Source organism: Mustelus asterias, chromosome 2 (assembly GCF_964213995.1).
Source record: "Mustelus asterias chromosome 2, sMusAst1.hap1.1, whole genome shotgun sequence".
In the NCBI taxonomy this organism is placed as follows: Eukaryota; Metazoa; Chordata; class Chondrichthyes; order Carcharhiniformes; family Triakidae; genus Mustelus; species Mustelus asterias.
This window is the reverse complement of record NC_135802.1, coordinates 153,281,928-153,308,819: the sequence shown is the minus strand read 5'-3', so window position 1 is coordinate 153,308,819 and position 26,892 is coordinate 153,281,928. Positions and strand designations below refer to the sequence as shown.

The following is a 26,892-nucleotide window of genomic DNA, read 5'->3' as shown; positions in this document are numbered from 1 at the left end:
ATAGATACATGAATAGGCAGGTAATAGAGGGATATGGACCACATAGAGGCAAGAAAATATTAGATTAGAGAGGGATCTATGTTGGCACAGACTTGGTGGGCCGAAGGGCTTGTTCCTGTGCTGTGCTGCTCTTTGTTCTTGAATTTTATTTCAGCCCCGACGCATCATTCCGCCCGGGATTGAGATTGCAACTAAAAACGCAAAGGCCACCTGGCCAATCAGTCCGACCGCCAACCGTAAAAGCTGACTGGCCCCACAAAACCGGATGCAACTGCCCCCCTAATGGGTTAAATTGCCCCCTTGATTGTTGGTGGGCGTGTTTCCGAATCTCGCGCGGTCCCCCCAACGGGACCTTCAGAAGTGTACAATGACATCAGGATGCATGTCTGATGTCTTTGCGCACAATCTCACACGCTTACAGATTGGAAGTGCACCCGTCCACCAAAACAACTCAAAATTCTGGCACAAAGCGATTCGCTATTCTCACAGCTTTGTGAACTGTCAGATAGATGGGCGGCACGGTGGCACAGTGGTTAGCACTGCTGCTCCACAGCACCAGGGACCCAGGTTCAATTCCAGCCTTGGGTAATTGTGCGGTGTTTGCCAGTTCTCTCCGTGTTTGTGTGGGTTCTCTCCGGGTGCTCCGGTTTCCTCCCATAGTCCAAAGATGTGCAGGTTCGGTGGATTGGCCATGCTAAATTGTCCCTTAGTGTCCCAGGATTTGGAGGTTAGAGGGATTAACGGGGTAAGTATGTGGGGCTGTGGGGGTTAGGGCCTGGGTGGGTTGCTCTGTTGGAGAGTCGGTGCAGACTTGATGGGCTGAATGGCCTCCCTCTGCACTGTAGGGTTTCTATAAAAATATTTTAAATAAACCCAAAATAACATCACACGCCCTCGTATGGTCCATCTAATGGCTGTTGCTCTTTAATCTGATAATACTTCTGACCTGTCGAAAACACAAAGAAATGAAACCTTTGTGTCTCGCCTCCAAAAATAGTAAAAATCTTACCTGCTTCATTTCCACAAAGGTCAGCGGGTAAACAGACTTGACTGGGCCGGAGAGCGACAGCAAGTTCACCAATCCTGCAACACTCTGCAACTGGAAAACATTCACAATTACTGAGCACAGCCTTCACACGGTCAAACGCTGATTTTAGAAGCACAATTCTTAACACTCAAACAGTGGCAAAACAGAAACAAAACACAAAGAGGCAATAAAGAAGGATTTGATGGAAAACTTGCAAAAGATCAAAGCATCGCATAACCAGAGCATTTCAAAACATAGGAACATAGAAATTAGAAGCAGGAGTAGGCCATTCGGCCCTTCGAGCCTGCTCCGCCATTCATTTTGATCATGGCTGATCATCTAATTCAATATCCTGATCCCCCTTTCCCTCCATATCCCTTGATCCCTTCAGCCCCAAGTGCTATATCTAATTTCTTCTTGGAATCACAGTGTTTTGGCCTCACTTACTTTCCGTAGTAGTGAACTTAGAATCATAGAATTCAGAGAGAGTGCAGAAAGAAGCCTGCACCAACAACAATCCCTCCCAAGCACTATCCCTGTAACGCTTTGGAAAGTTATATCGTGGTCTGCTTTCTGGCAACACCAGCCAGCATGTAGACATTCCTCGTGTCATCAATACCGTGGCAGTAATGAGTGAAAGTGCTGGTCTGTTTCAAAGCTTGGTGTAAATTTGGCTTCGTCAAGAAAGTGGGCACAAACAAATTGGTTTCAATTACAAAGGAAACTGGCGGAGTGTAAAATGGCTGCCGATTGATCCACTGTTGCCATTTTGTGCTCCTGCCAGTTTCACATCCATTGTAATACAACAACAACTTGCATTAAAAAGGTGCTTCTAAGGCAACAAAATGTCCTGAGGTGCTTTCACTGGAGTGTTACAAGCCACAATCTGACACTAAGCCACACAAGGAGATATTAGAGCAGATAAACAAAAGCTTGGTCAAAGAGGTTGTTTTTCAGGAGCAGGTCCACCAATGGCAGAGCAATTGAAATTGGGAATGCTCAAGGTGCCAGCGTTAGAGGAACGCAAGTAGTTGGGCTAGCGGGCCTGGAGGAGATTACTGAGAGAGGGAGGAGGTGAGGGCATGAAGGACTTGCGAATTTTAAAAAAGGTACATTTTACAGCCAAAGGGTTTCCTTTGGAGTGTTGTTACTGTTGCAATGTGGGAAAGCACAGCAGCCAAATTGCACAGAGCAAGATCCCACACACAGCAATGAGATCATCTGTATTAATGATGATTGTTGAGAGATAAGCAGAGACCTGGAAACCAGGGAAATCTCCCCTTCTCTTCTCCAAATATCACTGGCTCTTTGACACCCAGGTTGGCAGACAAGGACACAGTACAATGTCACATCCGAGCCTCTGAGCGCTGCATGGCATTGCACCCGCAACTTTGGGTTCACAGAGCCAAGACTCTGGGTGTTTCAAGCCCTCCCCCCTTGGCGTGTGTTCCAGCAGTGAAGGCAACTCGGCATCGACTGCCTGCAGGATCTTCCGGTCCCGCCGATGTCAACGGCATTTGGAATGGCTCGCCCTGCCCGCCGGTGGGGAACCTGCCACAGGGGGTCACTTTGGTGGGACTGGATAATCCCGCCAGCAGAAAGAGCTGGAAATCCCGCCAGCAGAAAGAGCTGGAAATCCCACCCTGCATCTTTCGCTAATTCACTGTCACTTTACGGCAAAGCTTTTGTTTAAAGACACAAAAGCATGGCTACAAGTTAAACCCTTATACAAGCTACAGTGTAATCCATTCTTACCTGCGTAACTTTGATTAACCCATAGGCAAATTTAGGAGTTGCAGGAGGTACTGGGCCAGAAGGTAACTTTCTGTACTAATAAAAGGAAAGAGAAAAACATTGAGATGACCTCCTTAGCAAGTCAAATCTACTCCAAACACAATGCATAAGAATCATAAGAGCTAGGAGCAGGAGTAGGCAATTCAGCCCCTTGAGCCTGCTTCGCCATTCAATACGATCATGGCTGATCTCATCTCAGCCTCAACTCCACATACCTGCCCGTTCACCATAACCCTTCAAACTCTAATTAAAAACCTGTCCACCTCTTCCTTAAATTTACTCCCTGGCATCCACCGCACTCTGGGGTAGTGAATTCCACAGACTCATCACCTTTGAGAGGAGTAATGTTTCCTCATCTGTTTTATATCTGCCACTCCTTATCCTAAAACTAGGACCTCTTGTTCTAGATTACCCAACAAGAGGAAACATCCTCTCCATGTCTGCTTTGTCAATCCCCCTCATCATCTTGTACACCTCAGTTAGATCTGCTTTCATTTTCTCAACTCTGGGGAGTATAGCCCTAAACTGCCCAATCTTTCTTTGGAAGACAAACGTCTTATCTCTGGAATCAATCTGGTGGACCTCCTCTGGACCGCCTCCAATGCAGCTACCTCCCTCTTCAAGTAAGGGGGCCAAAATTGTACACAATATTCGAAGTGCGGTTTCACTAAATGCTTTGTACAGTAGCAGCAACACTTCACTACTTTTATATTCTATTCTTTTAGCATAAAATGCCAAGATTCCATTTGCCTCCATTACTTGCTGTAGCTGAATGCTGGTTTTCTGCGATTCATGCACGAGGACACCCAGATCCCTCTGCACTGAAGGACACTGAAGTTTCCATTTAGATAACAATTTGCCTTTGTATTTTTCCTACCAAAGTGGATAACCTCACACTCATCCAATTTAAACTCCATCTGCCAAATTTTGCCCCATTCACTTAATCTATCCTTATCCATTTGTAAATTTCTTATTTCATTATTGCAACGTACTATCCACCTATTTTAGTATCATCTGCAAATTTGGCAAAGGTACCTACTATTCCTGCATCCAAGTCATTAACACAGATTGTAAATAGTTGGGGCCTGAGGATCGAACCCTCTGGTACCCAATTAGTTAAATCTTGCCAACCCGAAAAAGACCCATTTATCCCAACTCTCTGCTTTCTGTTGGTTAACCAATCCTCTATCCAAGCTAAGTAAACTCTGTTTCTCTTACCAGGGAGAGCTGCCAGGACCTGCTGAGTTTCCAACATTTTCTGCTTGTATTTTGAGGGGATTGCAGATTTGGAGGCAGACTTGAAAAGTTAAGGTTGGTTTCATTGGAGCTTTTATTTATTCATTCGTGGGAGAAGGGCAGCATTTATTGCCCATCCCCAGTTGCCCTTGAGAAGGTGGTGGTGAGCTGCCTTCTTGAATCATTGCAGTCCATGTGTTGTGGGTTGACCCACAATGCCGTGAGGGAGGGAATTCCAGGATTTTGACCCAATGACTGCGAAGGAACGGCGACATATCTCCAAGTCAGGATGGCGAGTGGCTTGGAGGGGCAGTTGCAGGTGGTAGTGTTCTCATGTATCTGCTGCCCTTGTCCTTCCAGATGGAAGTGGTTGTGGGTTTGGAAGATGCTGTCTAAGGATCTTTGATGAATTGCTGCAGTGCATCTTGTAGATAGTACACACTGCTGCTACTGAGCGTCGGTGGTGGAGGGATTAGGAATGGGTTAACTGCAACTTTCCTCTTTAGACCTAATTTGTATGCTAATTGTTTAATAATACTCACCAGGATATACAAAGGGGTTACAGGTGGTACTGGGTGTTGGGTGTGTATGTTGAGTAGTAAAGAGAATAAAGTGAGTTTGTGAAGAAGCTGGACTTGCATCATCTTTTATTACTGGACTGCAACTGAGAGGCTTAACAGAGGGAGTGGATGTTTGTGAATGTGATGCTAATCAAGCTGAGGTGATGTGAAAGAGTACAAAGGGTTACTGTTAAAAGGATCAAACGCAGGTGAAATATTCATCCTGTGCCAAACCCCAAGGCAGTCTGCACAGAGACCACAAACAATGTGATCAAGGTTAAATAATACATTGATTGAATTTAAATCTGAACTCTCTCACAAATTCACACATGTGTACAGACAGATATATCTGTCGTACAGACACAACAGATACATTCCACACTTCTCTTACCCCTAAACACCAGCCTTCTAGATGCTGAGACCCTGACAGACCTGGAGCTTATTGATAAATTCTAGTGCGAGCTTGCGATGAAGGGAAATAATTAAAACGACATTAAAATTGTAAAAATGTAATTTAAACTCAGAAGACGATGAAGCAAAAGATCTATGAAGTTAAGCTCAATAACAATGTGATCTTTTACACCGAGACACCACTGTGTGTTGTCTGTGAATATGTTCATGTAACCTTTGATAAACGTGTATGTGTTTTGACTCTTCAGTCTCGAGCTGATACATAGATAAAGACATCAGCCCTTGTGTCCCCTTAAGGTTATGAACAGGCAGACCGTGACATATTGTTTCCATCACTTGCTGATGAGTACAACAAGCTCAACTTCAAGATAATCACCAAAACGGAAGGCCAGGCACAATTCCTTTACACAGAGGGCGATTAGTAATTTGTGCCACGGAATATTGTTAAAGCAAATGTCATATCTTTGAAAGGTAATCCGATAGGTTAAGAAAGAGGGAATAGCTCTGGGTGTGCAAAGCATAAGCAGCATGGAACAAAAACAGAAAATGTTCTCAGCTGGTCTGAAAACGTTTTGAGTCTGGATGACCGTTTGTCAGAACTGTGTGGAATTAGATTAGGTGGATAAGGTAGTCAAGAAGGCATACGACACGCTTGCCTTCATCAGTCAGGGCATTGAGTATAAAAATTGGCAGGTCATGCTGCAGATGTACATTTGGAACACTGTGTACTATTCTGGTCGCCACACTACCAGAAGGCTGTGGATGCTTTGGAGAGAGTACAGAAGAAGTTTACCAGGATGTTGCCTGGTCTGGAGGGTATTAGCTATGAGGAGAGGTTGAATAAACTCAGTTGGTTCTCACTGGAATGGCAAGAGGCTGAGGGGCGACCTGATAGAGGTTTACAAGATAAAAAGCAAATTACTGCAGATGCTGGAATCTGAAACCAAAAGAGAAAATGCTGGAAAATCCCAGCAGGTCTGGCAGCATCTGTGGGGAGGGAATAGAGCCAACGTTTCGAGTTCAGACGACCCTTTGTCAAAGGTTTACAAGATTATGAGTGGCATGGACAGAGTGGATAGTCAGATGCTCTTTCCTAGGGTAGAAAAGTCGAGTACTAAGGGAAATAGGTTTAAGGTGTGTGGGGAAAAGTTTAGAAGAGATGTGCAAGGCAAGTTTTTTTTTTATACAGAGGGTGGTGAATGTCTGGAACATGTTGCCCAGGGAGGTGGTGGGAGCAGGCACAATAGCAGCATTTAAGGGGCATCTAGATAGATAGATGAATAACATGGGAATGGAAGGATACGGGCTCCCGTAAATGCATACAGTTTTAGTTTAGACACGCATCATGATCGGCGCAGGCTTGGGGGGGTCGAAGGGCCTGTTCCTGTGCTGTACTTTTCTTTGACACATATAAAGCATTGAGACAGATAGATCGGGTCAAACGACCCAATTCTGTGCTGGAACATATGGGCCAGAATTTTCCAACCATTCATGCCAGTGGGATTTTCCCACCCCGCTGCAGTGAACGGAAATTTGGCTTGTTGCCAAATTCTCTGTCTTCGCTGCAGCAGCAACGTGACGTGGATGAGCGGTAGGATTGCACACTTCATTTGGGTTGTTTCATCAATTACCTCCCTCAGAATAGAACTGGATAAACAATTACATATTTATCATTCCTTACCTTTCCAATAATCTTCCGGATGCTGTAGTATTTTTCAGTTGGGTCTCCTGCTTCTGACAGAGGGGCATCGTAATCATAGCTTGTTGGCTGTGGCCAATAGGGAGAGTTTGCTCCTACAGCAACAGAAGAAAACGTATTCAAAAACCAACCCAAAGCACCTCTCCTTCTTACAGCCTGGACCAGTGGCTATAACACTTACAAGTCCAAGGACATTATGCCAAGTGAAAGGATGTCTAAATTGGATTTACGTTCTCTGGAATTTAGAATCCATAGAATCCCTGCAGTGCAGGAGGTGGCTATTCAGCCCATCTGCACCGACCACAATCTCACCCAGGCCCTGTTCCTGTAACCCCACATGTTTACCCTGCAAATCCCCTGACACGAGGGTCAATTTAGCACGGCCAATCAGCCTAACCTGCACATCTTTGGAAGCACGAGAGGGGATCTTATTAACACATTCAAGATTCTGAAGGGCTTCAACAGGGTAGACACTGAGGCCCAAACTCTCCGACCGTTAACGTTGGCAGGACGAGATGACCCTGCAAAGGGCGCACCCCCGCTACGGGTTTCGCAGTGGCGAGGGGCGCATTCAACAGGAAACCCCGTTGGCAACGGCAGGACCAGAAGACCACTCCGCCGGCCAATGGCAGACCGCCTCTCACTGCTGCGAAACACGCCCTGAGAGGTTGCTTCCCCCTGGCTAGGGGAGCCTAGAACACAAGGCCACAGTCTCAGGACAAGGGAACAATGATTTAGGACTTAGCTGAGAGAAGTCCCTTTGCTCAGAGGGTTGTGGGTCTTTGGAATTCTCTGCCACAGAGAGTGGAGAATGCTTCAATATTGGGTGTATTTAAGACTGAGGTAGACTGCTTTGTGTTCCCTCACAGAGTCAAGATATGTGGTGTGCAGGCAGAAAAGCGAGGAAGAAGACCAGCTGTGTTCGTACTGAATGGCGGAACAGGCAAGACCAGTCCTACTCCAATCTCTTTTGTTCTCATGTAAAGCATGCAGGCTACACACAATGAAGTACTTTTCAATGTAGTCACTGTTGTAATGTAGGAAAGGTGGCAGTTAATTTGCACACAGCAAGATCCCACAAACAGCAGTGTGATAACAACCAGATAATCTGTTTTTAGCCATGCCGATTGAGGGACGATGTGGAGATGCCGGCGTTGGACTGGGGTGGGCACAATAAGAAGTTGGCAAGGGGGAGTGTGTAGATGAGAAATAGGAGGGTGTGGGGGCCGAGGATAAATCCACGAAGGACACCAGATGTAATGGTGTGGGACCAGGAAGAGAAGCCATTGCCAGGGGTTCTCTGACTATATTTAAATTTCTGTCCTTGGATGCCTTTCCAAATTATTAATGTTAATATTCGTTTGGCGGTAGAGAACTTGAATATTGCTGAAAAAAGAGACATGTCAAAGTTTTTCTTATCTTGCACTTCACAAGAGTACCAGCAAAAGGGGAAAACAACAATTTATACTGTATGAGAAGCAAATGTGATTGGTTGGCAATTAGACCCTGATTGGTAGACGTGTTGCCATGGAGAATGCACCAGTTGATGGTGACTTGACAGATAACTGCCAATCATTGATTAAAATTTAAATCTGGTAGCTTGACCCTGATTGACCAAGGCATCGCCATGGAGCATGCACTAGTTGATGGTGACTGATACATAACTGCCAAGCATTGATTGAAATTTAAATCTGGCAGCTTGACCCGGATTGGTCAATGCATTGCCTTGGGGATTGAATCTGTGCATTAGCTGGCTCTTATAGGTACGTACACCAGGAGGGCCATATGACCCGGGGAACGAGTGCGGAGATCTTGGTGCAGAGTGCGAGCTTTTGCAGCCAGAGTAGATCCGAGAGCCGGAAGTGTTAACATAGAAACTAGAAGCAGGAGTAGGCCATTCGGCCCTTCAAGTTGCTCAAAAGTACTTTCACGTGTGTATATTTATTTGCTTGTAAATTGTTATTGTTCATTACATACTAACAGGCCAATCCTTCCAATTAGTACAATCAGTGAATGGCTATCAATTGTTTAGCTGAAACAGGCTCAATATGCGTATGCGTTTTTTTTCAGCAATAATTGTGCTAATAGAGTTATTGTTCAACACATATTAACACCAGTACTTAATACTGTGGAGGCTATTGCTACAAGCTCAATGTTTAGTATTTATACAGTTAACGGTAAGACAGACTTTCAGTGTTGTTAAAGTTTCTGTTGGACACTCACCATTCCAGTAGCCAAAGTTTGTTCCACCTTCAAACATGTACCTGAAGACATCAAAACAAGGATTTGATTTCAAAAGAGAGTTGCAACATTCAGCTTTGGAACATTAAGAAATCATTCTAAAAGTACCACATTAATACTTACATGTTAACATTAGCTCCAAGGGCAAGAATTTCATCCAATGATTTGGCAACAATCTCCTTCTTGACCACAGAATGTTTCTGACCCCAGTGATCCAACCATCCTGTATAAAACTCCGAGTTTACCTAATAAACAAAAAAGTACCTGATTCATTAACTTAATTTCTGGCAATTTACCCTGAGAAAAACATCCCACTTGTAAATGTTAACCACACCTCCCACATTCTCCTCTTCATAAACCTAATGTCATCCTAAATTCTGTTGCCCATGTCTGAACTAGCGCAAAGCCCTGTTCATCCAGCTTCAGGAAGCATAGTGGAGAACATGCCTCATCTACATCAATGGGGACAAAATAGAAATGGTCGAGATCTTCAAGTTTTTAGATGTCCAGATCACCAACAACCTGTCCTGGTCCCCCACATGCCGACACTATAGTTAAGAAAGCCCACCAACGCCTCTACTTTCTCAGAAAGTTCAGGAAATTTAGCATGTCAGCTACAACTCTCACCAACTTTTACAGATACACCATAGAAAGCATCTGGTTGTATCACAGCTTGGTATGCCCAAGACTGCAAGAAACCACAAAGGTTCGTGAATGTAGCCCAGTCTATCACGCCAACCAGCCTCTCATCCACTGACTCTGTCTACACTTCCCGCTGCTTCAGAAAAGCAGCCAACATAATTAAAGGACCCCTCGCACCCCGGACATTCTCTCTTCCACCTTCTTCCGATGGGACAAAGATAAAAAAGTCTGAGGTCACATACCAAGCAATTCAAGAACAGCTTCTTCCCTGCTGCCATCAGACTTCTGAATGGACCTACCTCGCATTAAGTTGGTCTTTCTCTACACCCTAGCTATAACTGTTACACTCTCTCCTTTCCTTCCCTATTAATGTATGCCTGGTCTGTATAACGCGCAAGAAACAATACTTTTCACTGTATACTAATACATGTGACAATAATAAATCAAACCCTGTCCTCACTGGTCGACACTGACCCCAACTAAGCAGCACCTTAATTTTAAAATTCTCATCCTCATTTTCAAATTAGCCCTTGCCAGCAACTCTCCAACCAAAGGAACCAGTACTTCCCCTGTTCACCATCAAAACCCCCCAGAAAAAAAAAACCTAATGAGGACATGCAACCGTGTCATGAAGGCCAGAATTCTCCGGTCTTGCACGCCCTGCTACCACTGCTGGCGAGAACGGAAAATCTGGTGCTCAGCCAAATCTCCATTCATTGCAGGGGGACTGGAGAATCCCAGCAAGGTTGGAAAATTCCAGCCAAAATATATTTCTGTTCTTTTGTTTTTAAAAAGAAAAGTTTTGGCTAAACCCCAAATTTTGTAGATGGAATTAAAAATAGCAGAGGAAAACATTTTGACTCTAGTTTCCCATTCTGCATTCCCTTTTTTACGCTTCGCCTCCTCACTTTAAAAGGTACAGTCTTCATCCAGCAAGCAGAGACAGAACACTAATACAATTAACTAATAACTCCACCAAATAGCCTACTGTTTTTTTTCTAAGCATCAAGCTGATCTTGCAGTCAAATCTGAAAGTAGGTCTGGTGGTTTTTACTCACCATTGGGCCATGAGGTTCCACATATCTTTGAGATTGAAATAGTTGGGTAACATTCTCACCTGCCAAGAGAACACAGCATCGTACAAAATGAGACATAGAACGTCTAGTCCTTCCACAAGGGTCAATGATTAAATGTTGTAAGGACAGGGAGACACTGTGGCACAGTGGTTAGCACTGCTGCCTCACACGCCAGGGATCCAGGTTCAATTCCAGCCTCTGGGTCACTGTCTGTGTGGAGTTTGCACGTTCTCCCCGTGTCTGCGTGGGTTTCCTCCCACAGTCCAAAGATGTGCGGGTTAGGTTGGTTGGCCACGCCTAGTGTCAGGAGATTAGCAGGGTAAATATGTGGGGTTACGGGAATAAGGCCTGGGTGGGATTGTGGTCAGTGCAGACTCGATGGGCCGACTGGCCTTCTTCTGCACTGTGGGGATTCTACAGATTCTGTGACAATCCCCACTGCTTATGACAGGCAAGGGCAGTTTACCTCACTAAATCCAAAGGCCAGTTGAATATGTTACTTCTATCTCAGCTGTCAGCGAAAGCACTTTCGCCTCTTGAACAAGAAGATTTAAGTCCCACTCCAGGATTTGAGCGCAAAAAAACAAGACAAAATGGTGCAGTACTGAGGGGATGCAGCCCTGTCGCAAGTGCCATCTTTCAGATGTGACAGTAAACAGAGGCTCCATCAGCTGGAAGTAAAAACTCCCAGAGCTCTATTTCAAACAATAACGGGGAGTTATCCCCTCTGTCCTTGTCAATATTTGTCCCTTAACCAACATCACAAGAATCATACAATCCCTACAGTCCAGAAGGAGACAATTTGGTCCACTGAGTCTGCACCGAACACAATTCTACCCAGGCCCTAGTCCTATAACCCCACATATTTACCCTGCTAATCTCCTGACAAAAGGGTCAATTTAGCATGGCCAATCAACCTAACTCGCACGTCTTTGGACTGTGGGAGGAAACCGGAGCACCCGGAGGAAACCCACGCAGACACGGGGAGAACCTGCAGACTCCGCACAGACAGTGACCCAAGCCGGGAATCGAACCCGAGGCCCTGGCACTATGAAGCAGCAGTGCTAACCACTGTGCCACAGTGCATCCCTAAATATAATTACTTCATTTTGATTTACTTATCATAAAGTAATCCAGGAAGGAGCAAGAGAGAGAGAGAGAGAAAGGGGAGGGAAAATTGGAGAAATGAAAGACCAGTAACAGCACAAAAGTGATTATAATTTTTAAAAATGTAACTTGTAGAGGCTTAAACATCACAGGAACAAAATGTCTGTCACGACATTGAGCAGCTTCACTGAAGCAAAGGTAAAGGGAGTTGACGACCTAGTGGTATTATCACTAGACTATTAATCCCGAAACTCAGCTAATGTTCTGGGGAACCGGGTTCAAAACCCAGCACGGCATATGGTGGAGTTTGAGTTCAATGAACAATGACCGGAATTAAGAATCTACTGGTGACCGTGAAACCATTGTGGATTGTCAGAAAAAACCATCTGGTCCTTTAGGGAAGGAAATCTGCTGTCCTTATCTGGTCTGGCCTACATACGACCCCAGAGCTCCAGCAATGTGGTTGACTCTCAACTGCCCTCCAAAGAAACTAGGAATGGGCAATAAATGCTGACCAGCCAGCGACGCCCATGTTCCATGAATGAATAAATAAAAGATCTGCTTTATTCATGAGAGACGCCAACCGAAATATTTCCCTTAACCTATTAACAGTCGAGGATGTTCAGTTCTTCCAAGTAATTACACTTTAACATACCGGGACCAAAGTCCACTGTAGCATAGAGTCCTTGCAGAGCACCACACTTGAGATTCGCCTCCGCTGCTCCATCCGTTGTGAACAAAACAACTTCGTCACCCAGGTTGTGCCGAAAGAGCTTCAGTAAATGGCGTAGGTAATCGTAATCACAAGCAAAGTAACTCCCATACTCATTCTCCACCTGAAACAACACAAAAGTTCTGACCCGCTTCCAATTCTACAGTTAGATATGAACCATTGTATAACTACTCAACATCTGAAAGAACAGAAAGGTGTGCATTTATATAGCACCTGTTCCGAGTCACCGGAGATCTCACAGTGCTTTATAGTCAATCCAGGGAAGTACTTTTGAAATGTAGTCACTGTTGCATTGTAGGAAACATGGTAGTCAGTTTGCACACAGCAAGCTCCGACAAACAGCAATGTGATCATGGCCAGATAATGGCCCATAACTTCCCGGTTTCCCAGTGTCGCATCTGTGCGGGGGGTGGGGGGGAATCCCGGCGGTAATTGTCTAGGAGTGCTGACTTCCCCTGGACAATTGCACTGGGCTGGGAACCCTCCGACAGAAGCAAGTTAAATCATTAACTTTGGATGGTTCTGCCAATTTTACCCTGCGAGTTACTCTGAAAGAGTTAAAAGGAAAAAGATCACTCCAGAGTACCAATGTAAACACCCAGACTGAGCCCCCACACACATGACTCCCCAGCGGATCCCTCATACCACCCCCACCCTCACCCCGCCCTTCCTAATTCCCTTCCTAAACTACTCTGCCGTTTTCCCATTTCCCTCCTTATATCGCACTAGGCTCGGTATCAAATGCTGTCTGATCATTTGCCTCTGAAGGGCCATGGACAAGCATACTACATTACAGAGGCTATCTAAATGCAAGTTATTGTTGTATATCAGCCATCCCAGTCACCAGCTAGAACGTTAGATATTACAGATCAGTTTAATTGATCATTCAAACTCTGTACCTGCACTGCAATTACTGGTCCTGATAAAGGCTGGTTCTGATAAAGAAATGGTTTGACCTTGGGCAGCATAACATTCATCCACCTGTCAACAAACCGCAGATAATCTGAAATGAGAGCAAATATATCAGGAAATACATGGAACAGTCCTTATTTACGGGACAGTTACACAAACCTGCTGTGGGACTAGGAGAGGAAGTCATCTCAACTTGCTGCTTGCTAACCTTTAGTAAAATGCATTGTCCTTTAATTATTCAATCTTGGAATGAGGGCATCACTGGCAAAGTCAGCGTTTATTCTCCCTCCCTAATTGTCTAAGGAGGTGATCGTGGGACTTCTTCCAGAATCACTGCAGTCCATATGCAAGAGGTAGTCCCAAAATGCTGTTAGGTAGGGAGTTATAGGATTTTTGCCATGAAAGGGCAGCACGGTAGCACAGTGGTTAGCACTGCTGCCTCCAGCGCCAGGGACCCGGGTTCAATTCCCGGCTTGGGTCACTGTCTGTGTGGAGTTTGCACCTTCTCCCCGTGTCTGCGTGGGTTTCCTCCGGGTGCTCAGGCTTCCTCCCACAGTCCAAAGATGTGCAGGTTAAGGCCATGCTAAATTGCCCCTTAGTGTCAGGGGGACAAGCTAGGGTAAATGCATGGGGTTACGGGGGTAGGGCCTGGGTGGGATTGAGGTCAGTGCAGACTTGGTGAGCCGAATGGCCTCCTTCTGCACTGTAGGGATTCTATGAAAGGAAGGGATCTGTCCAGGTCAGAGTTGATGTGTGACTTGGAGGGAAGCCTGGAGGTGATGCTGTTCCCACAAACCTGCTACCCTTGTATTTCTAGGTGGTGGAAGTCGCGGGTTTGGGAAGTGCTGTCAGAGGAGTTATTGCAGTGCATCGTGTCGATGGTACAGACTGCGGCCAATGTCTCCGCCAGGCTGTGCCATATGCAGGCATTATTCTGTATAAAATACCGAGCTGCACGCAACACCTACATTTTAAAGGAATACCGACAGCAGCCACGGTGCACCAGTGATGGTGAATGAGGATGTTCAAGGTGGGGGTGAATGGGCTGTTATTCAAGCAGGCTGCTTTGACCAACATGATGTTGAGTTGGAGTATCGTTGCCGCTATACCCAACCAGGCAGGCAGGCAGAAGAATATTCCCACCACACTCCTCTGATTCATGCCTTCTCTACACTTCCTGCTGCCTCAGAAAAGCAGCCAGCAAAATCAAGAACTCCACACAGCCTCGACATACTCTCTTCCACCTTCTTCCATCGGGAAAAAGATACTAAAGTCTGAGGACACGCACCAACTGACTCAAGAACAGCTTCTTCCCTGCTGCCATCAGACTTTTGAATCAGACTCTCTTATATTCAGTTGATCTTTCTATACACTCCAGCTGTGACTCTAACACTATATTCTGTACCACTCCTTTCCTTCTCCCCTATGTACTCTATGAACGGTATGTTTTGTCTATATGGCACGCAAGAAATAATATTTTTCACCGTATACCAATACATAGAAATCATAGAAATCATAGAAACCCTACAGTGCAGAAGGAGGCCATTCGGCCCATCGAGTCTGCACCGACCACAATCCCACCCAGGCCCTACCCCCACATATTTTTACCTGCTAATCCCTCTAACCTCCACATCTCAGGGGCAATTTTTTTAACCTGGCCAATCAACCTAACCTGCACATCTTTGGACTGTGGGAGGAAACCGGAGCACCCGGAGGAAACCCACGCAGACACGAAGAGAATGTGCAAACTCCACACAGACAGTGACCCGAGCCGGGAATCGAACCCGGGACCCTGGAGCTGTGAAGCAGCAGTGCTAACCACTGTGCTACCGTGCCACTGTGCTACATGTGACAATAATAAATCAAATCAAATACGGATGATTTAAGTTTATTTATTAGTGTCACAAGGAGGTTTACATTAACACTGCAATGAAGTTACTGTGAAAATCCCCTAGTCGCCATGCTCCAGTGTCAGTTTAGGTACACTGAGGGAGAATTTAGCCATGGCCAATGCACCTAACCAGCACATCTTTGGACTGTGGGAGGAAACCGGAGCATCCGGAGGAAACCCACGCAGATACGGGGAGAACATGCAGACTCTGTACAGACAGTGACCCAAGCTGGGAACCGAACCCGGGTCCCTGGCGCTGTGAGGCAGCAGTGCTAACCACTGTACCGCCCTTGGAGATGATACAGGAAGTCAGGGGATGAATTACTCACTGGATTTCAGGTCAGATCTGTGATATGGTATCTTACCTGGATCGGAAGATCGGAGACGAATGGATTTCTTCTGGAGCAGCCAGGCCGGAAGACCACCCTTAAAAAAACGAAAAGCGAAAAACACTTGAGCTTCTCGGACCACTTTTTCTAAAAATGCGCCTGATAACTTCTCAGCTGAATTGAACTGAAACTCACCATGTCCCATTCTCCACAAATATAGGGCCCGGCTCGTAAGATGACCAGCAAGCCAACATCATTGCATAACCGTAAGAACGACTCCAAATCTCGATCGCCTGTGAAGTCATATTTACCTGGTATGGTCTCATGGTAATTCCATGGCACATATCTATATCATTAAAATAGGATTTATTTTATTATGCAGCTGCCACAGTTCAGTGACAGAGACTGTTTGAATACCAACCGTGAGTATGCATTTCCACATTCTTTAAATAGTCTTTGGTCTGTTATGTAACAATTCACAAGCTGGAATGTCTACCAGGTCACTATACTGTCCGAGTTGGAAGCAACATTGGAATCTAGACAACAATTGCTGTCTAACTCTGATCCCACATAAATCCTCATTCTATAATGGCACCTTGATGCTTTTCAATGGAGTTAGCAGCATAGAGAACAATTTGATGTCCAGATAAGAAATGCCCATTAAAAAGAGGAGGAGGTCTTGTGGTCTTGGGCAGAGCAGGAGCCATACCAAGCTGTGATACAACCAGAAAGAATGCTTTCTATGGTGCATCTGTAAAAGTTGGTGAGAGTCGTAGCTGACGTGCCAAATTTCAGATGAAGATTGAGATCAAGCCCAGGAGGCAGCGCAATGTCTCATCCCGTCAGTGTGGATCTGGTTTGATTAAAGTCCAAGATGCAATCTCAGCTTGGATCTTGTTTGTCCCTCAAGCTGGCACCACAATTTGGATTTAATTTGAATTGGGTTTTTTTGTTGGAACAAATATACTGAAAGGTACCAATAAAAAAGGTCAAACTTACTTTACCTTTCTGACTCTTCTATATTAACCAAATCTTTATTTCTCTCCCGATTTTGACAGTGAGTTCACCCACGCGAATAGACCCTCTTTCATAGTCCTTACTCTGTTTATTTCCCAATTTTAAATCGAATTGGTTAAAAAGATGTCCTGTTGATTGGCTGTGTGCACTCAGGGCTAGGTACCCTGTCCGCAACTTTAGCAATTTTGTTGTTTTTTTGAGTTGAATTAACAGCAGACAGTCATAGGTGCAAGAGCGCTGTCGAGGTCAGATTCTGGACCTATTATCGTCCATATCTTAGTGCATTCACTTTTCATTACACAGCATCAATTTGGACACAGGCAGGTCCCACAGACAGCAATGAGATAAGTGACCAGTTAGCCTGCAATGAAAATCTGGCTTTAGGGATAAAAGTTGGCCAAGACGAGCAGGCTTACATTAACCCTGCAATGAAGTTATTGTGAAAATCTCTGAGTTGCCACACTCCGGCACCTGTTCGGGTACACTGAGGGAGAATTTAACCTGGCCAATGCACTTAACCAGCACGTCTTTTATACTGTGGGAAGAAACAGGTGCGCCCGGAGGAAACCCACGCAGACAGGAGGAGAACGTGCAGACTCCACACAGACAGTGACCGAAGCCAGGGATCATTGAACCTAGGTCCTAGGTGCTGTGAGGGATTTATGTGGCTTTTTAAAAACATCCTAAGGCATTATAATAGTCAGGGCCATGCATCTTACACAACTTTCAGCTCAAAATATCAAAAAATGAACACTCTTAAGTGTAATTCTAAGTTGCCATACTCACGTTTGAATAGCATTCAGTCCCGCCATGTACATTTTCATAAGGCGGTCCTTCCAGTAATGCCGAGGAACACGCGAGTAATGTATGCTCCCCGAAATATAGCGGAACTCTTCCCCGTCCTTTCGGAAACAGTCATTGTCATAGTCAATCTGAAATGTTCTGCTAGGCGAACTCTGCAGCAATAAGAGACTGAATGAAACTCTCCTGAACCCAGTTGACAAAGATCACATGGCCAGGCACTTACTGACAAAAAGCATTTGATCAAGAAAGATCTTTACACGAGGGAATTACAATTTGCCTTGTGGGACAGGGTGGGATGGGATGTGATGTGGTTGCCTGGCACTGGCACAGTGGCCTGTGTAGCCTGGAGAGAGCAGAACAAAGAACGGCACAGCACAGGAACAGGCCCTTCGGCCCACCAAGTCTGTGCCAACACAGATGCCTCTCTCTAATCTAATATTTTCTTGCCTCTACGTGGTCCATATCCCTCTATTCCCTGCCTATTCATTATTTATCCAGGTGCCTCTTGTACATTGTTATAGAATCTGCTTCCACCACCTCCTCCGGCAACGCGTTCCAGGCATTCACCACCCTCTGTGCGAAAACATTGCCCCTTACATCTCTTTTAAACTTTCCCCCTCTCACTCTCAACCTTTGCCCCCGGAGTAATTGACCCTTCGACCCTGGGAAAAAGACTCTGACTAACCACTCTATCCAAGCCTATCATGATCTTGTGAACCTCTATCTGGTCCTCCCCTCATCCTTTGCGCTCCAATGAAAACAATCCAAGTTTGTTCAACCTTTCTTCATATCCATATCCTCCGAACCAGGTAACATCCTGGCAAATCTCTTCTGCACCCTTTCCAATGCATCAACATCCTTCCGGTAGTGTGGCGACCAGAATTGTACACAATACTCCAAATCGGTCTAACCAAAGTCTTAAACAGCTGCGACAAGATTTTCCAATTCATATACACAACACCCTGACCGATGAAGACCAATGTGCCATATGCCTTCTTGGCCACCTTGTCCACCTAGGTTGCCATCTTCAGGGAAATGTGGATCAGGATTTCTAACCCCCCACCATGTTTGAACTGGAGACAAAACAGACAATGACTACTCCATTGAGGGAAACACATTACTGTATTTTTATCTGGGATTTTTTGTTTGCCTTTCCCGGGAGATTACACAGCTACTGGAGGATGAAGAGCTTTGGGACATGTTGTCTAGTTTTTTTATTCATTCGTGTGACATAGGCATTGCTGGCTCACCAGCATTTGTTGCCTATCCCTTGTTGCCAGGGGGCAGTTGAGAGTCAACCACATTGCTCTGGAGTCACATGTCGGCCAGACCAGGTAAGGACAGCAGGTTTCCTTCCCTAAAGGACATTATTTGATTTGATTTAATTTATTATTGTCACATGTATTAGTATACAGTTAAAAGTATTGTTTCTTGCACGCTATACAGACAAAGCATGCTGTACATAGGGAAGGAAAGGAGAGAGTGCAGAATGTAGTGTTACAATCATAGCTAGAAAGCTATGAGAAAGGTCAACTTAATGCGAGGTAGGTCCATTCAAAAGTCTGATAGCAGCAGGGAAGAAGCTGTTTTTAAGTCGGTTGGTACGTGATCTCAGACTTTTGTATCTTTTTCCCAACCGAAGAAGGCAGAAGAGAGTATGTCCAGGGTGCATGGGGTCCTGAATTATGCTGACTGCTTTTCCAAGGCAGCGGGAAACGTAGACAGTGTCAATGGATGGGAGCTTGGTTTGAGTGATGGACTGGGCTTCATTCACGACCCTTTGTAATTTCTTGCAGTCTTGGGCAGAACAGGAGCCATACCAAGCTGTGATACAACCGGAAAGAATGCTTTCTATGGTGTATCTGTAGAAGTTGGTGAGAATCGTAGCTGACATGCCAAATTTCCTAAGTCTCCTGAGAAAGTAGAGGCATTGGTGGGCTTTCTTAACTATGGCGTCCGCATGGAGGGACCAGGACAGGTTGTTGGTGATCTGGCACCTAAAAACTTGAAGCTCTCGACCATTTCTACTTCGTCCTCATTGAATGTTAGTGAACCAGGTGGGTTCGATTGCAACAACTGAATGGGACAGACTCAATGGACCAGCTAAGAACATACAATTGTGCAAACCTTACTTTTATTTTAATGATTGTCTATGGCGGTGACAGGAATTTGGATTACTTGTTTATTTGTATCATCATCACAATTTGACACCTGGCACCATGATGATATTTTAATAAACCAATCATCTATCAATCTATAGGAACAGGAGGAGGGCCATATAGTTCCTTGAGCCTGTTCCCCCATTCAATGAGATTGTGGTTAATCTGTGATCTACCTCCGTGTACCTGCCTTTGCCCCATATACCTTAGTATCTTTGGTTAACCAAAATCTACCAGTTTCAGATGCTAAATTAACAATGAATTTAGCATCAATTAATATTTACGGAAGAGAGTTCCAAACTTCGACCCCCCCTTTGCGTGTTGAGGTTTCTCCTAACTTCATTCCGGAAAGATCTGGCTCTAATTTTTAGACTTTTCCCACTCGAAACTGCTCTCCTACCATGCTATCTGTCTCCCTTGATATAAGAAACCAGAAACCATAGAAACCCTACAGTACAGAAAGAGGCCATTTGGCCCATCGAGTCTGCACCGACCACAATCCCACCCAGACCCTATTCCCATATCCCTACATATTTTACCCACTAATCCCTCTAACCTACGCATCTCAGGACACTAAGGGACAATTTTAGCATGGCCAACCAACCTAACCCGCACATCTTTGGACTGTGGGAGGAAACCAGAGCACCCGGAGGAAACCCACGCAGTTCTTCCATCATATCACCTCTTCACCTTCAAAATCTCAGGGATTACAATCCTAGTGTGCGTAACATCTCCATCTAATTTAACCCTTGAAGCCCATTTATCGTTCTGGTCAAATCCATGTTGCAATCCCTCCAGGGCCAATATAATCCTTCCTAAAGTGTGTTACCCAGAAGAGCTCACAGTACTCCGGGTATGGTGTAATGAGGCTTTGTACAGCAGAAGCATGACTTTTACCCCTTGTATTATTTTTCTGTCCATTTTGTTTTCATAGAATCCCAACACTGACACTGTTTCAGATTGTAATTTGTATTTTGTTACAGACTGCAAAATACAAAGTAAAATCTCTCACTTTCTGCACTGCACTGACAACAACCTCACCCCGTAACCCCATGTATTTACCCTAGCTAATCCCCCTGATACCAAGGGACAATTCAGCATGGTCAATCAACCTAACCTGCATATCTTTGCACTGTGGGAGGGATCCGGAGCACCCGGAGGAAATCCACGCAGATTAGGGGAGAACGTACAGACTCCACACAGACAGTGACCCAAGCTGGGTATCGAACCCGGATCCCTGGAGCTGTGAGGCAGCAGTGCTAACCACTGTCACCGTGCTGCTCGTTTTTCACATTTATATGTATTTTGGATATTCTGGCATGCATCTATGCCCAACAACCCTCCCCTTCTTGCAAAATTTGATCTGTAGTTTGATAAAGCCGGAATAAAGAGGAGGTGGTGACCGAGTGGTATTATCGCTAGACTATTAACCCAGAAACTCAGTTAATGTTCTGAGGACCCGGGTTCAAATCCCACCACGGCAGATGGTGGAATTTGAATTCAATAAAAATATTTGGAATTAAGAATCTACTGTTGACCACGTAACCATATCCGATTGTTGGAAAACCTATCTGGTTCACTAATGTCCTTTAGGGAGGGAAATCTGCCATCATTACCTGGTCTGGCCTACATGTGACTCCAGAGCCACATGTGACTGACTGCCAACTGCCCTCCAAGTACATCTAGGGATGGGCAATAGATGCTGGCCAGCCAGCGACGCCCATGTCCCACGAATGAATTAAAAAAATGAGTGTGTCCTATTCATCCTTAAACAGTTTGAACTTCATAGGCAGAAATGGCGCTTCCACAAAGGAATAGCTGTGGAGGCAGCCACACATCATCCTTAGAATTTCAGATGTTCTCCTGCTCTCGGGTAAAAGTTCTCGAACCCAGGGCACAATTTAAGGTTCAGTGCCAGGGAAAGGATCTTGTCTAAATGTAGTTTTTGCACCTCCAATGACCTTTTGAGCCCAGTGACGCTGCCTTGTCCACTGTTGCCAGCAATTTCCATTTTTGTTTCAGATAGTGAAGTAATGTATGGCTGAATACAGAGAGAGAGAGAATGAGGAAAACAAAAGCAAAATCCCACAGATGCTGGAAGTGGGGAAACAAAACAGAAAATGCTGGAAACACTCAGTTGTATCTGTGGAGAAACACATTTCAGGATGTTGACATGCCGTCAGAACTTTTATCAGCAAGTATTGAAAGGTCACGCTTACGAATTGAACAGAGATGTTCAGCACAGTGTCTCCCCAATGCAGAGCGCATGCACCATGGCCAATGAGGACAGTTGAATGAAATGAGAAAATAATTGAAGAGTTGTCGATACACTTCTTTGCAGTAATCCGTTCTGTTTGAGGCCAAGGCCATCCCCACACCTCCGCTACTTGCCTTCAAACAACCCCCCAACCTCAAACAGACCATTGTACGCAGCAAACTACCCAGTCTCCAGGAGAATAGTAACCACGACACCACACAGCCCTGCCACAGCAATCTCTGCAAGACGTGCCGGATCATCGACACGGATGCCATCATAGAACCATAGAAAATTACAGCTCAGAAACAGGCCTTTTGGCCCTTCTTGTCTGTGCCGAACCATTTTATGCCTAGTCCCACTGACCTGCGCTTGGACCATATCCCTCCACACCCCTCTCATCCATGAACCCGTCCAAGTTTTTCTTAAATGTTAAAAGTGACCCCGCATTTACCACTTTATCCGGCAGCTCATTCCACACTCCCACCACTCTCTGCGTGAAGAAGCCCCCCCTAATATTCCCTTTAAACTTTTCTCCTTTCACCCTTAACCCATGCCCTCTGGTTTTTTTCTCCCCTAGCCTCAGCGGAAAAAGCCTGCTTGCATTCACTCTATCTATACCCATCAAAATCTTATACACCTCTATCAAATCTCCCCTCAATCTTCTACGCTCCAGGGAATAAAGTCCCAACCTATTCAATCTCTCTCTGTAACTCAGCTTCTCAAGTCCTGGCAACATCCTTGTGAACCTTCTCTGCACTCTTTCAATCTTATTTACATCCTTCCTGTAACTAGGTGACCAAAACTGTACACAATACTCCAAATTCAGCCTCACCAATGCCTTATATAACCTTACCATAACACTCCAACTTTTATACTCGATACTCCGATTTATAAAGGCCAATGTACCAAAGGCACTCTTTACGACCCTATCCACCTGTGACGTCACTTTTAGGGAATTCTGTACCTGTATTCCCAGATCCCTCTGTTCAACTGCACTCTTCAGAGTCCTACCATTTACCCTGTACGTTCTTCTTTGGTTTGTTCTTCCAAAGTGCAATATCTCACACTTGTCTGCGTTAAATTCCATTTGCCATTTTTCAGCCCATTTTTCTAGTTGGTCCAAATCCCTCTGCAAGCTTTGAAAACCTTCCTCACTGTCCACTACACCTCCAATCTTTGTATCATCAGCAAACTTGCTGATCCAATTTACCACATTATCATCCAGATCATTGATATAGATGACAAACAACAATGGACCCAACACCGATCCCTGCGGCACACCACTAGTCACAGGCCTCCACTCAGAGAAGCAATCCTCCACAACCACTCTCTGGCTTCTTCCATTGAGCCAGTGTCTTATCCAATTTACTACCTCCCCATGTATACCTAGCGACTGAACCTTCCTAACTAACCTCCCATGAGGGACCTTGTCAAAGGCCTTGCTGAAATCCAGGTAGACAACATCCACCATCTCACGTGAGAACACCATCCACCAGGTACACGGTACTTACTGTTGTGGCCAACATTGTCTACCTGGTACGCTGCAGGAAAGGATGTCCTGAGGCATGGTACACTGGGGAGACCATGCAGACGCTACAACAAAGGATGAATAGACACCACTCGACAATCACCAGACAGAAGTGTTCCTTTCCTGTCGGGGAACACTTCAGCAGTCACGGACATTCAGCCTGTGATCTTCGGGTAAGCGTTCTCCAAGGCGGCCTTCATGACACACAACAACGCAGAATCGCTGAGCAGAAACTGATAGCCAAGATCCGCATACATGAGGATGGCCTCAACTGGGATCTTGGGTTCATGTCACACCTCTTTAACCTGTGCTTAACCCTCTCTCCACTCACATTGTCTACACCCGTAAAGACTTGATTACCTGTTCAGACTCGCATTCCAACCATTATCTTGTAATTGAGTTTGTGTCTATATATGCCCTGTTTGTGAACCCAACTCTTCACTCGCCTGATGAAGGGGCAACGCTCCGAAAGCTCATGCTATCAAATAAACCTGTTGGACTTTAACCTGGTGTTGTGAGACTTCTCACTGTGCCTACCAGTCCAACACCAGCATCTCCACATCACAGAGAGAGGGAGCGAGCAACTGGCAGAGAGGGAGCGAGCAACTGGCAGAGAGGGAGCGAGCAACTGGCAGAGAGGGAGCGAGCAACTGGCAGAGAGGGAGAGAACAACTCACTGAGAGGGAGGGGGGAACTCACAGAGAGAGGGAGAGAACTCACAGAGAGAGAGGGGGGAACTCACAGAGAGAGAGAGGGGGGAACTCACAGAGAGAGAGAGGGGGGAACTCACAGAGAGAGAGAGAGCGGGGGAGAGGGAACATAGTGCCTGTTACAGAGAAGGAGGGAGCCACACTGCCGGATACAGGCAGGGAATTTCGGAACGGAACAGAAAGACTTACTGGTGAACACAGACAGAAGCCCAGAGCCAGCGGCAGCCACACACTCGCTCTCATATTTCTTGTAACTTCCTCCATCAGCTCGTTGGGAACGTCAAGTCATGAGCACGTCGCCTTCCTGTAGTAACTGGCTAATGTCTGGGTGCTGCCAGTGACTGACAGCGAGACAGAGGAGGAGCTGCGATCCGTGTACTGCTGTGAATGACTGAGTGTGTATCACTGTCTGACTGTGTATCTACCCATCTTTCTCACTGTGTATCGTTTGACATCGTTCACTGTATCTCTGACTGTGTATCACTGTCTCTCTCGTACTGTATCACTGTCCATCACCATCTTTCTGACTGTGTATCATTCTCTCTCTGACTACATATCACTGTCTATCGCTCTCTTCTCTGTATCGCTATCTCTCTGACTATATATCGCTGCTGAATGTTGCTGCCTTCTTCACTCGCTCACACAAGCTCCCAACTCTAGGGGATGGGCTGCATTTTGGTTAGGGACGATAGAAAATCTCTTCCGCAGTACATGCTCTTTTAAACAGCTTGCATTGAACTTTTCATGAACCGCAAGATAGTTCATAGCCAGCCTAAACTACATGTCTGCTCTCGCAACAGCGCCGCTGTGAACCGTTTCTGCATCTAAAACAAGGTTTGGGAGGAGGACTACTCGGGGTTGAAGAAGGTTTAATTCTGGTGTTTTAAGGCACAGGGAAGGTGTTGGAATGATTTTTTATTTGTTTTGTTCTTAATTCCTTCATGGGATGAGGGTATCGGTGGCAAGGTTACCCATCCTTATTACCCTTGAACTGAGTGACATTTCAGAGGGCAGTTAAAAGTCAACAACATTGCTGTCTGGAGTCACATGTTGACTAGACCTCTTTGCTTCTCTTATATGCTTTTCCACTTCCTTTCTGAATCTTTTGTATTCAGCCTGGTTCTCAGTTGTATTTTCTACCTGACACCTGTCATAAGTACACCTTTCCTTATTTATTTTAATTTCTATCTCCTTCTTCAACCAGGGAACTCTGGATTCGCTTGTCCTGCCTTTTTCCTTTTGAGGGAATATACATGGATTGTGTCGGAACCATTTCTTTTTTGAATATAGTCCATTGTTCAGCTACAGCTTTTCCCACCAACCTTTGGCTCCAGTCTTTCCGGCCCAATTCTGTTCTTGCCCCATTGAAGTTGGCTCTCCCCCCAGTTAATGACTGTTACTCTGGATTGCCCACTGTCCTTTTCTACCGTCATCCTAGACATTACAATACAATGATCACTGTTTCCTAAATGTTCCCCGACTGGCACTTGATCCACCTGGCCCACCTGATTTCCAAGAACCAGGTCCAGCCAGGTTTCCTTTCTTGTTGGATTGGATGCACACTGCTGTAGGAAATTATTCTGAACACAATAGGAACACTTGCCTCCCTCTGCCCTTTACACTGCCTCTGTCCCAGTCTATATTCAGGCAATTTAAGTCTTCCATTATAATCCTGTATAATGTTTGCACCTGTAATTTCCCTGCAGGTTTGATCCTCCACACCCTTCCCACTTGTTAGTGGTCTATAGTCTACACTGAGCAATGTGATTGCACCCATTTTGTTCCTTAGCTGTAGCCAAATTGATTCTGTCCTTGAAGTCTCTGGGCCATCCTCTTTCTCCAGCATTGCAATGCTCTCCTTAACCAATACCTCCACCCCTCATTCTTTTCTTCTTTTCCTAAATTTTCTGAAAATCTTGTACCCTGGAATATTTAACGCCCAGTCCTGCCCTTCCTTCACTCAGGACTCCGTTATCGCCCCAACATCATAATTCCAAATGGAAATCTACACCTGTACTCACCAATCTTACTTACTATATTCCATGCATTCGCATACATGCAGCATAACCCTGATTTAGACATCATTACTTTCTCTCTTACTCTGACTCCACCTATTAATTTATCATTCTCTGGGCCCCCCCTCAGGTTTCCACCCTTCTGACAAGTCAGTTTAAGCCCTCCGCAACAGCAATAGCAAATTGTCCTGCAAGTATATAAGCCCCGGTCCTGTTAAGGTGTATCCCATCCAGATTGTACAGGTTCCACCTGCCCCAGAACTGGTCCCAATAGCTCAAAACTCTGATGTCCTCCCTCCTATGCCAATTCTCCAAGGAAAGATGTGCGGGTTAGGTTGATTGGCCATGCTTAAATTGCCCCTTAGTGTCCTGAGATGTGTAGGTTAGAGGGATTAGTGGGTAAAATATGTAGGGATTTGGGGGTAGGGCCTGGGTGGGATTGTGGCCGGTGCAGACTCGATGGGCCGAATGGCCTCTTTCTGTGCTGTAGGATTTCTATGAAAAGATGACAAGATGAAAGAAGCAACTTTATACAAAAGCTTGGTTGACCATAGTTGGTATGCTATTGTCAGTATTGTCGGCGACTCAGTGGCACAGTGGTACGCACTGCTGCCTCACAGTGCCAGGGACCCGGGTTCGATTCCCGGCTTGGGTCACTGTCTGTGTGGAGTTTGCACATTCTCCCCGTGTCTGCATGGATTTCCTTTGGGTGCTCCGGTTTCCTCCCACGGTCCAAAGACGTGC

At 45.4% G+C, this 26,892-nt stretch overlaps 1 protein-coding gene across 1 annotated transcript in view; it reads right to left on the bottom strand.

Annotated features, from left to right (window-relative positions):
- LOC144479671 (beta-galactosidase-like) overlaps positions 1-24,839 on the bottom strand; it is a 77,284-nt gene extending 52,445 nt beyond the window's left edge. The window contains exons 1-12 of the mRNA XM_078198673.1: positions 24,323-24,839; positions 17,462-17,631; positions 15,854-16,004; positions 15,695-15,755; positions 13,426-13,529; positions 12,449-12,629; positions 10,669-10,727; positions 9,092-9,213; positions 8,951-8,991; positions 6,710-6,822; positions 2,783-2,857; positions 1,010-1,099 (exon numbers count right to left, since the gene is read on the bottom strand). Coding sequence (XP_078054799.1) covers positions 1,010-1,099; positions 2,783-2,857; positions 6,710-6,822; positions 8,951-8,991; positions 9,092-9,213; positions 10,669-10,727; positions 12,449-12,629; positions 13,426-13,529; positions 15,695-15,755; positions 15,854-16,004; positions 17,462-17,631; positions 24,323-24,397 — 1,242 coding nt within the window. The 5' untranslated portion in view covers positions 24,398-24,839. The remainder of the gene's footprint in view (positions 1-1,009; positions 1,100-2,782; positions 2,858-6,709; positions 6,823-8,950; positions 8,992-9,091; positions 9,214-10,668; positions 10,728-12,448; positions 12,630-13,425; positions 13,530-15,694; positions 15,756-15,853; positions 16,005-17,461; positions 17,632-24,322) is intronic.
- Between the last annotated feature and the right edge of the window lie 2,053 nt (positions 24,840-26,892).